A 12,035-nucleotide genomic window follows, 5' to 3' on the forward strand; every position below is an offset into this window, starting at 1 on the left:
GATTCTCAATGTATTTGGATACTTGATAGAAAAAAAAGTGTACATTTCATTACCATAAAACCATCGTACCTTAAAATACGAACAATTACGAACGATTATTGAAACAATCTCCCTTAAACCAGAATCAAAATCTCACGAGTTACTTCTTAATATATCCTAGACACGAGCATAAAACAGATCTGTTTCGCATCTGAATCGATCGAAGAATCGAAAGGAAAAAAGAATCGCGTGCAAACGAAAAAAAAAAAAATAAAACGACTTGCACCCCCTAAAGTTCGGTCTGAGAGTGGCGCGTGTGTCGATCGGGGAAGTAGAGAGTGGCCGTATCTCTCCTATTCGCTCGATCGTAGGACGTCCCCCTCGTGAATCTTGGCCGCTCTCGATCGTCTGGTGGGGCAGCTCTAGGAGTAGTTGCACGTGGTGGCGCGTATCCTCGGGCGAAATTTCGGTCGTCGTCTGTACGCGTGCCTCTCCTCCACTCTCGTTCCCCTGTCCGCTCGCCGCTACGGGCCGCGGCCTGGTAGGGCAGAATTCTTAAAGGCGGTGATGGTGGTGGTGATGGTGGTGGTGGTGCAGCTGGCGGCGGCGACGACGACGCCCGTGTCGCTGGTGGTGGTGCCGCCGGTGGTGGTGGATGCCGGTGGTGGTGTGGCAGTAGTAGGCAGTAGTAGTGGTATTAGTAGTGGTAGTAGTAGTAGTAGCGGCAGCAGCAGCAGTAGTAGTTGTAGTAGTAGTAACTGTCGGTAAGAGCACACCGTACCACCTCCCATTTCGTTCTCTCGTCGTCGTGGCTGGGCACACGAGCTGTTAGCTATACTTTCGTACGGATCGCCGTCGTCCCTGTCGTTCAGTCGGTCGGCCGCAACACGACGCTCGATCAACCGATCAGCTGTTCTCCTCTCAAGCATCGGCCAACCTTTTCATCCTCTCCTTCGAAAATACTTGCGAACACTTCGTTTCGGTTCCACGATTCTTCGAAGTCTCGCCTCTCCTCGGAATTGTCGCACGAAATTTCTATTCTCTTTCTTTCTGTTTCTTTCTCTCTTTCTCTTTCCTTTTCTCTGAATATATTAATAATTATATCGTACGAGGTGGTTGGAACGGTCGAATGCAATCCTTGATGCAATCCTCGAGAGGAGAGTATGTTATTCGAGTTTGCGCGCGTTTGCTCCCTCGTTGCGACGGGCAACGAGTCGTTGGAGATTGATGGGTTTCACGCGAACGATGTTCGATAAATTCGCGGGTGTCTTCAATTCTGAAACTCGACATATTGGCAACATGTTCAAAAACTTTTTCTCTCGCTTCGTCTGTTAACGCAACTATGTGATTAGATTACGCGCCCGTCATGTACATTTTTATTCGTCTGAAACTTTGAAACGATCGTTATGAGGGGAGCAAGATCGTCTTTGGTGCTACAGATAATTATTATTTAATTTCCATTCCACGTATAATAATAAAACACCGTCGATGAGAAGGCTAAGAAACTTTGGCTCGAGGTTGGACAAACCAGTGATTTGAACGAAAAAAAGTGTGCAAAGTGTTGAAGGGGGAGAGAAAGAGAGAGGGGAAAAAATTGACAAGTGGAATGAAAACGGATCGTGTTTCTGTGATGTGAAATCAGTGCTCGAAAAGTGGTTAAAAGTCGCGAACCCACTGTTGCGGATCTAACAAACTGCGGAATCTGGCAAACTGGAGATCTTAGGGATGTTTCCGCCGCGGACGGAAGCGCCGACAGCGGACAAGCTGGCGCTCTGTTACGCGCCACACGTTGACATGACCACGGTGATCGAGGTCGAGGTGTGTGTTTCCATTGATCATATATTATTGTATAATTTTCACTCGCATTCTTGAGAGTTGAAACACGACACTTTCGTATAATGTATATATAAATTTTGAGAAGGTGAATTATTTGATTAAAATATATAGTTATATGTTGAATTAATAATTAAAGATTGGGTAGAATTATCGATGATAATAATTGAAATTTGAATGTTCAAAAAATAAGATTTGCTAATCAATCATTTATTTACTCGTGAAGTGGTGGAAATTATGTCCAATTTTGGAAAGAACTATGTTTCTTAGAAGCATTACTCGTGCAATGATCATGTGTCGATCGATGTGTCAAAGATATATAACTCATCGATTCGAATTTCCAAGAAACTACGTTGTTATAAAAAGTAGTAATATTTAAAAAATATATATATTTAAGATAATTATAGTTAACATAGTAAACGTGATTTGGAAAAGAAGATACAGAATCTCGAATATATATATATATCTTTCAGAATAAATTTTTTGAAAACAAAGTTTTCGATTAAACTTTTCTCCAATTAAATATTTCCTCGTGTAACTTCACTTATCACAGATTTAATAATTCTATCAAAACTCTTCTTATCTCTCCTGAAAATTAAACACTTTAACTATTACTAGTTAATTTCTTCTTACGAGAAGTTTAGTTTACAACTCGATGCGAAGGAAATAGAAATACAAAAGTAATGGAAAAAACTGAAAAAAGGAATATGGACATATCGATATTATCATTGCACGGCACGCACACGAGGTACATAAAAAAAATATAACTAAAAAGTTACGTATATACACCGTTACAGCTAGTTAACGACGATAAATCGAACGGAATATACGTTCAGAATTCTCGTTTACATTCCCGACACTGTTAATTTCTTTCCTAGCTATTTATTCGTAATCTACGATCTGTCGATTTCGACACGAGGGCCGGCTTATTGGTTATTAATTGTCTACTTGTCATATGTGGCAAGAAGGACGATTTCTCCCGGCGTTATCAATAGCGATCTCAGCTGGAAAGTTCGGCTATGCGTCTTGTGAAATGAATCGGCCATTTGCAGCTTGCTCTCCACCCGAAATTTTATGCGTGTATATCGTGTCAGATCGTTTTGATCGAGCTCGTTATTAAACGATCTCTTTCTCTCTCTTTCTTTTTCTCTCTCTCTCTCGTCTCCTCTTTTTCTTTTTATTTCTTCTCGCGGATTAGTTAAATTACTTTCACGTCGATCGATCTTTTGCAACGATTCATAGAAATAGATGGAATGATTTTTTTTTTTAACGATTTCGCGAAGGACATTTCGATTCGAAGCGGAATTCGAATTAATTATTAAGTGTAAGTTGGATCTTGCATAATTACTCGGATAATGAATTAATGAAATATTATCGCCGTATTATTGCGATAATATTTTCTTTAAGCTTATTAGCATCGTCGTTCTACCCTCTCTAATTACCGCTCTTTTCCGCTCTTCCAGTGAGAAACCGCTGTTTGGTCTGACGTGTAAATATTCGCCTCTTTGTTCGTTCTAATTTGTATATATATATATATATATATATATATATATATATATATATATATATATGTATATACCGTAGTAATAAATTCAATTCATTATCAAATTACGGCCTTCGTGTGTTTCTCTAAATGGTTTTTGTAATAATGTTTAAACAGTGGATCGTAAAAAGAGGAAAGGGATAATTCTGCGCGTGAATTCAATTAGTTTCTGATTTTATGTCTGATCGGAGAATACAAACAATACGAAGGAAAAAGAAGAAGAAAAAAAAAAGAAAAGAAAAGAAGATTACTTAGGATACAACGTATTCGAGTAATTGATTCGTTAACAACGTGTTTCATTTTCGAGATAATCCAATTGTTCGACGATTAACGATCGAATTTAACGAATTATTCGTTAAGAAGAACATTAACAATTTTAATCAGAGAAGATATTATTCAAATTTAAGAAAAAATAAATTCCATACCGCGGCGTTCAACGTTCACGAGAAATTGGAGGCGCGTGTCCATTTTCGACACGTGAAAGTCGGACCTATAATAATAATGGGTCGAGCAACAAACATTACTGCAAATTGAAATACGCCTTAATGGGCTCCCCTTGGCATCGAGGAAGAAACGGTACTCTACCATTGGCCCGTAATGACGAAGCTCGTTAAACGGGGACAAAATATTTCGTACGGGGAATATTCCGTCCCATCGAAATTTTTCCATTTCGAAATAACATCAATTTCGTTTTGGAAAGCGACAAAGTTGAGAATTTTTGTCTATGTTTGAGAACGTTTATCTATCGGTAGATTAGGAGCAAGCGTGTGTTTGACCAAGCGAGAGTTCCCTTCTATAACGGGCCTTTCCGCCCAATTTTCGGCCTACCGTCGTTAAACTCCGTTATGGACTGCCTTCACCATAATCGAATTCTTCCTCCTGTTGCGTCGCGATTTTACACCCTGCCACGGGTTGATGCTCGTCGTTTGACCTCCAACTGGCCCCCAAGCCCTTCTGAAGAAGGTTCTGAACGAAATTGACGAGAAAAAAAGTTTTTGCTCGCGGTTCAAATTTATTTTAAATTGATTTAAGTATTGGTGAAAGCAATGAATACGTAATTTAGAATGTGATAAATTTTTCTTTTTATTAAAAAACTGAAGCGCGATTAAAGTTGAAATTGGCGGGGTGGTTATGCATCGTTTAAAGGATGAATTGGTTAAATGATTTTAATAAAAGAATTCTTTTTTCTCGCCAAGAATTAGAATTGAGAGAATTAATGAAACAGAAGTTGCAACTTATGACTGAAAACGTAAAATTAACATAAAGAAGTAATAAAACTTACTGGACGAGACTTGGATAATTAATTATTGAAAATTCGAGAGAATTTGAAAACAAACGGTAAAGTAACTTCGTTCATAAGCGAGGATATAATAAAGAAAATGGAATGATCATTATATCACTAAAAATCGTCCGATTCATCTTGAAGCTTGACCAATAAATTGCTTTGCCTAATTGGAAGCAGCGAGTGACATTCGTGAGCATAGAGCATGAATGGGGAGGGAGGAAGGGAGGAGGGAAAGGTACACGCTTGGCCCTTTCGCGGCTTATAAAGATGTTCGAGATCGTATCACGGGAACAGAAACCTAATGGCTTGCACAGGTATAGTGTCGATACAAAACCTTTCCGCCGATATTCAGATAAATCATTGGCCGATACTATCTACCTGAGTAATACCGCGTAATCGTTCCATCGAGAGATCGCGTGGACCAGATTAAGTCCCGTTTTCATCGCGCGAAAAATTTCGAGAAGCTTGGAAATCAATCTCGTCCACTTCACGGTGTTATCATGTGTTTTTATGTTTCGAATTCCAGAATTTTATTCCAAAGATTCCATTTTGAGATATCAATGAAAATAATTTTCATTGATAAGTTAAGGAGAATAGATAATTTTTATTCAAAGAGTATTTTTTATTTATTCTAAATAAATTAAGAATTTTTGATAAATTTTAGATTTATATATTTCGTAATATTTTAAAAAGAATAGTTATACTACAATTTTTGAAATTATTTCTCATTTGATTCGAATTTTTTCTTTTAATTATGTACATACATATTTATCAATTATCAATATTTTTAAATGTGAAACGTGTTTTAATCACGGCGATTTATTTCTGATTATCTTGCAATCTCTAATTATATCACTATCAATCGATAGTTCGTAAGAATTCCGATATAGTGCCGAACTGATAGAATTTTATTGCAAAGATATTATCGAACTTTTTTAACGATACTACGTAATGGATAAAAATTAGAAAATTATGATTTTTAACGAAAATATCGGGAACGATGCAAGACAATGTTCTGATTTAATTTTGTTGCTAAAGTGGTTAGAAATTAATAATCGAACGCAAACGATAATTATTTGATCATAAAAATCTTAAATTTAATGGGGATTTGAAGTAATTGTAGAAAACTTTCTATGTAACAATGCTCGAGCATTATAATTTTATCCTATTTTTACAAAGAAACGGAAGCTTGTATCTTTCTATTTCCCTTCTCTTTTTAAAGTTATCCTTCTCATCGTATTAATTTCGGTAGAAGTATACCATTGAGAGGAAACAAACAAGAAAGAAAAAGTAATATTAAAACATGCAATGAAAACTAATTTCATGAAACCTGAAATTTATTCCGTTAAATGGATCATTTTTCAATCAAAAAACTTCTTTGAAACTGAAAGTTAATAAGAATACATTACTTTTAAACATAGCACGATGTATTTTTCATGCAAATTTTGGAATAAAAGAAAAATTGCGAATAAATAAATTATCAGACATATCAATTACTCAACTACTGTCAAATTAACGTGCATATTCATAAATTAATCTCTCGAAAATTATAAATTTTTCTTCTTTATTTTTAATTCATCGTCGCGGAATTTTATCAAAAAATTTGAAAAAAATTCAAATAATCGAGAAAACAAGATCGTAATAATCATTAGACCAGCAGAATTCGCGCGATCAAGACAAAGATAAATCAATTAAGCTGCAATTTCCGACGAATGAAAAATGTCGAGAAAACACGTTCGAACAATTACGAAATTACCTTTCTTTTTTCCTTTCTTTTTTTAAATCGATCTCTTTCCCCCCTCCCGTTACATTTTAAAAAACCTATCACTTTCCATTCCACTTGCCGTCGTTCGCGAAGAGAGAATTTCGAATAATAAATCTTCTCATCCGTCTCATCAGTTATCGCTCGACGTACGATAAACCATCGAAGATTGCAAGAGAAAATGAGGAAAATTACGATGGATTTATGAACGACTTGAAAGGGGTAACGGGCCGTGATCCAGTAGCGAGTTTCCTCCCGGTCGCTTATCATTTCTAATAATAACATTTTATCGGGTTATCGAGAGCTTCGGGGATCGTCCTGTCCCCCGACTTTCGACTTTAATATTCGATTTTCACGGCAAAGATCTATGGATCTACGCTCTACCCTTCAGCTATTTGCGTTACTCGTTGCATTAAAAAATTTGCATGGTATTTACTCTCCCTGTTCACCACCTTTCGCGATTAAACGCCACTATCCTGTATACTTTATTGTAATGGCAGACTTGCAACGAAGCTGACACGATTTTTTTCTTCTTTTCTTTTCTTTTTTCTCTCTCCCTTGAAACCGGCATACATTAGTCACCGTAATTATGGGCAGCAATTTTTTAATAGCGGCGAAAGTTGCGCTCGACAACGAGTACGGACATGCGTCGGCGAGTGCGTTTCCCTGCTCAAGTTTATTATGGTTATTACTTTTTTACTTTTTACACGTTTCTTTTCTTAACGCCGTGTGTAACTATGTATAAATCAAAATTCGATCGATAGATTTTTAAACAAAGTAGGAAAGTAGCATAAGAAATAACTGTAGTTTGAGTTGGAATCATTGGGAAATTATGCGAGTCGTAATGTTGAATGTATAAAACAATGTAATAATGTCTTACCATTAGTCGCTGTATATAAAATAAGTATAATGCATGAACTTTCCTTTTTGGTTCCCATTTCTTTTTCTTCTTCTTCTTCCTTTTTTTTCCTTTTTTTTTTTTTTTTAAATCTTTCTCATTGTACGCTGTTGATACACACGGACGGATGAAAGTAAGGATAGCTTGAAACTTTCGAGGGAAAAGAAACTTTTTCCAAGCTACAAAGAATTCAATTACTTTTGAGTACAAAGACTTTTCGAATGCTTTGTGTGAAAAAAAAAACTTCAAGCAACATACAATCTCAAAAATAAAGATACCTTTTACCTTTTTAAAAATATTCAAATATTTTGATCATTTCCCACTGTAAAAACTTATAACCCAGATTTCAAACTTCGAAAAGATTCCTTTCCCACGATCAAAAAAAAATTTGATATTCTACCTGTAAAAATATTTTTATATAATTTTCCCTCGTGATTAATATTTCATCTCACCTTTTTCGACAATAATTCTTCCCCTAAAGAACGGAGGAGAAATGAATTAATTTTGATTGAACTACTTGGGAACTTGGCAGAGCTTTGATTAACGGAGAAATTTTTCTTTTGGAACAGGACCGTTTAACTGGTCACGGGGGCATTTCCTCGCTGGGCGGTGGAAACTCGTCGCCTTATTCAGGCGCCCATCACCACGGTCACAGAGGCAATGGGAACGGAAGCGGGATGCCCCATCACGGTGGCGCGTCGTTGCCCACCGCCTCCGACTTTCAACCACCTTACTTTCCACCCCCGTTCCCCTCGCACCACCACGCGCCGGCGAGTCCTCAACATCCGGGCCTCGGCCAGCCGCAACATCTCGATTACCTCGTCGGCGATCCGTACACGCAGACGCTCAACACGTTGCATCAACATCACTATAATCACTTGAGCGCCGCTGTCACGGCTGGCCAAAGGAGCGGCGATCTTAGGAGGGACGCGGAGGGTATCCATGTGGTGAGTAATTGACTCGATGAGTTATTGGTTACGTTTTAACCCCCTTCCTGTTGCCGAGCAGTCTCTGCTCTCGCGGGACTGGGAGAGACTTTTGAATATTTTTATCATCGTTTTCGAATTTCTTTTTTTTTTTTTTTAAGAGTAAGGTATTTTATGCCAATCAAAGTGAGCTTCAACGTGATATTTGAAAAAAGTTGGGGTTTTTTAGTTTCTGTGCTAGTTTTAAATTGTTTTGTTAATATTTAACGTGAAATTATAATGTGGTTCTGTTCTTCATTGATATATAATTATAAATCTTATTATATATATATATCTTCTGCTTTAAAGAAGTTTAAAGTTATTTAACAATTAATTAATACATCGAAATGAAAGGAATAAAAGTAACTTGTAACTTGAGAAAATGGGGATCAAGATTCAGAAATGAAATTTTCAATTTCTTATTTGCAATATATGAACTTGTGATGAATGATTCGAATGTTAATATAATTAAAGAAATACTTTTATTTGCGTCTTATTTTAAATTCATTGTAAAAATACATAAATAATAGAGTATTATGGTTTTCCAGTACATGAAATTCAATATCTTTGATGTTAAATAACTTGCAATATATTATTATTATTTTTATCTTTCTTTAAGGGATGAAAGATACGAAAACAGTACAAAAAAAAAGCAATGTCTCACTTTGTCTGGCTGAAATTCAAATTGAAATTTCTCACTTAAATATATTGTAAAGGAATCACTGTTTAATGAAATATAAAATAATAATAAAATATTAATAAAATATGAATTTCCTTTAGAATAAAAAGTGATAATGTGTTATTAATAGATCATTAACGTATTATGCGATGATTTTTATCGCTTTTCGTAATTTCATCCATTATGATTTTGCGGTAAATAGTCATTTACAAATGCTATTTGCTTATGATAATTATTATATCTTTTTTTTTTTTTACACTTAAAAAAAAAAAAAGAAAAAAATCACAGATTGATGTCATCATAGAAAATTGATATAATCAGAGTCAGAGGTTCACATTTTATTAAACGACTGTTACGCGCATTACCTTTTCAATATTCTATCTAATTGACTATAACATTTATTATTCCATGTTAGAGTCATAAATTAACTTCGGTTAATTAAAATTTTCTTCGATTTCGCAATTTATACATAATGAATACTAAGTAACGTTATGGTAAATTATATATACGACGTTGTTTCTTTTTTTTTTTTTTTTTTTTAAATATTTTACTCTACTTCGACAATAAAAATTCAAAAACATGCCCATCAAGAGTAACTCTACTTCGTAATTCTCAACCTATTTAAAAAAATTGCGACGCGAAAAAATTATAAATTATAAATAGAATTATATATACACGATAACGAGAAATAGAACGAATATTTCAAAATCGAAGGAACACGATTTGATCGATTTGACGCAATATCAAAACTTACTTACCAAGAACCCAATCTTCCTCAATCCTGATCCAATTTCACAACCTTATTAAACCTCCTACAAAACCCCCTTATATACACGCAATCTTTATCAAAATACATTCAACCCTAACCAATAATCCAATAACCCCTCCCTAATTATCCGAAAAACGAGATCACGCGTTCCTTAATCTCGTCATACCCCCTTCTTGTCGAAGAAATTCTCTTATCGATAGGCCCTCGAGATCCTCGAGATTGCCGCCGCGTCGAAATCGAAGATCCGGTCACGCGCACATCCGGCCGGCTCATTAGAAAAGGCGCGAGGCGTGTTATTTGTAGGACGAGCCGCTGGCTGGATCAGGGGGGAGGCGGGTAATAATAATGGGCGGCCTATCGATCTATTAGACGGCCAATAAGTCGGCCCGTGACATCGGTGATTGCGATCGTTGATCCCGCAGAAAGAGAGAGAGAGAGAGATAGAAAGGATGCGACGAGGATGGGTCCGACGAGACAGACATTTGCGCGACATTTGCATTCGCCACGGTTTCTGCGTGCCCGGTGTAATGGGTGGAGTGGTGTGCTCATGTATTAACTCGACTCGAAAGAGACGAGCGAGCCTCTCGACCGAGAGGATCGAGACCTCCCTCGAGGGAAGAGGGGGGAGTGTACAGGAAGAAGGAGGATACGGATAGGACGGATTTCGTTTCCCGATTCCCGAATCGATTTTTCTGAATTAAAGGTTAATGGTTCCCTTGTTCTTGACAGTTCTTGGCAGTTCTTACAGGAGATAGGATTTCCTCCTCTCGGTATTTAAGGTGAACACGGATCGGAATCATGCGGATCACGAGTACGGGTTAAGTGTACCTGCACCGGGCTTTTTGTTTGAAGAGGTGCGAAGAGAGAGAATTTGTTTGCTCTAGCGGGAATCGTAAGTACGAGAGAGCGTGGCCTGGTGTAGTAGAGTGGACGGTCTATTTCCAATGTATTTTGTGGCGTGGAGAATTTATCCCCGTGGAGATTGTGTTTGGATAAGTATTGGCCGGTCAACGGTAGTTCACGGGGATTAGGAGTGGCTTAAAGGAGGAAGTGATGGGTCTGTTTGAGCGAAAGAGTTGTTGGAAGAAGATAGAGGGACGTGTAGGTCTTGCCGAGGTCGAATTTGCGACGAGTTTAGAAATTGGTATTTCGTTTCTTTCCAATTTATACAAAGTAGTTATCTCTCTCTCTGAAATATTATAAGAGAAGGGAAGTTTTCTCATTCAATTCTACAAATGTAGAACTTTCTTCCTTTAAACTCATTCAGTTATTTACTATAATCCCTTTCGTTAGCATCATCAGTTTGCCGATTCAATCGTTAATAATTTAATCGTTCGGAGAGTAAGTGTGTAATTTAAAAATTTATACATCCCAAACAAATCCCCCATCGTGTTCTTCAACCAGCCTCTATAAAAGTAACGCAACACCAAGATCCAACCGCCTGTTTAGGGGTAACTTCAGACCTCTAATAACGTTCACGGTAATAGTATTTGCGGTACACCTTATCCCAATACCTTTTATGAAAGTATCACCCTAATTACAAGGGGTGGGACGCGTTGTGGATTATGTTTTGGGCGGTTTCCATGGGTGTCGTGTGACATTCGCGCGCGCGCGCGCAAAAAAAAAAGAAAGAAAGAAAGAAAAAAAAAGGACCATGTTCAACGAAATTCGACACTCAGCCGAAGAATAACGTTTAGTTTCGCACAGCTCGAAACTGGCCAGAAAAAGAGAAGAGCGGGCTCGGTTTAACGCATCTGTCTCCACCATATGCAAGCTCGTGTTGCAGAAATTCTCCATCGATTATTGTTTATTTCACGCCTCGTTGTAAAACGAGTAAAACACGAGGAGGGGAGTTTACATCGGGGGGAAAAAAATAATCATCGATGATGGATCGACAACGAGTCATTCATTCGAAACAATTAAATGGAGAGAGAGGTGTTTCGATGATTGTAATTTGTTTTATATAGGATTATTATATTTATATTGGATAGAGGTAGAATGTTCTATCAGAAATTCGGCTTTAAAATATTTACCCATTATGCGAGATTGAGATATCGATTATTTCGCTACAACCCCTCGTACCGTATCTTGGCCTGCCTAAAGCACATTCTTCAAAAGAGGGTGGCCGATCTCAATGAAATCTTACACCGATGCAATCTCTTGCCCCGCGAAATATCGAGCAAATCGTTCGAATACTTTTAGATACCGTTCGCTATTCCGTAATTTATCTTCGTATTTTATACGAATAATTTCCTCGTTATCGAGGGAAAATTATTTTTCAATAAGTGAAAAATATTATAAGCCGAACCTAGTCGATATAAT

The 12,035-nt window shown here is 37.1% G+C and overlaps 2 protein-coding genes across 13 annotated transcripts in view; one reads left to right on the forward strand and one right to left on the reverse strand.

Annotated features, from left to right (window-relative positions):
* The window catches only part of LOC410893 (transcription factor AP-2-epsilon), a 224,257-nt gene that overhangs the window by 170,745 nt on the left and 41,477 nt on the right, over window positions 1-12,035 (forward strand). For 8 of the 10 annotated variants that reach the window (XM_026439200.1, XM_026439201.1, XM_026439204.1 and 5 more), the window contains one exon: window positions 7,870-8,247. In XM_026439200.1, coding sequence (XP_026294985.1) covers window positions 7,870-8,247 — 378 coding nt within the window. Of the gene's footprint in view, window positions 1-633; window positions 1,798-7,869; window positions 8,248-12,035 lie in introns of those variants that run through there. The other 2 variants (XM_026439199.1, XM_026439198.1) reach the window with 2 other exon arrangements.
* The window catches only part of LOC408710 (KH domain-containing, RNA-binding, signal transduction-associated protein 2), a 103,991-nt gene that overhangs the window by 42,021 nt on the left and 49,935 nt on the right, over window positions 1-12,035 (reverse strand). The gene's annotated exons all lie outside the window — the stretch shown is intronic.

The sequence above is a fragment of the Apis mellifera genome, linkage group LG2 (genome assembly GCF_003254395.2).
Source record: "Apis mellifera strain DH4 linkage group LG2, Amel_HAv3.1, whole genome shotgun sequence".
In the NCBI taxonomy this organism is placed as follows: domain Eukaryota; kingdom Metazoa; phylum Arthropoda; class Insecta; order Hymenoptera; family Apidae; genus Apis; species Apis mellifera.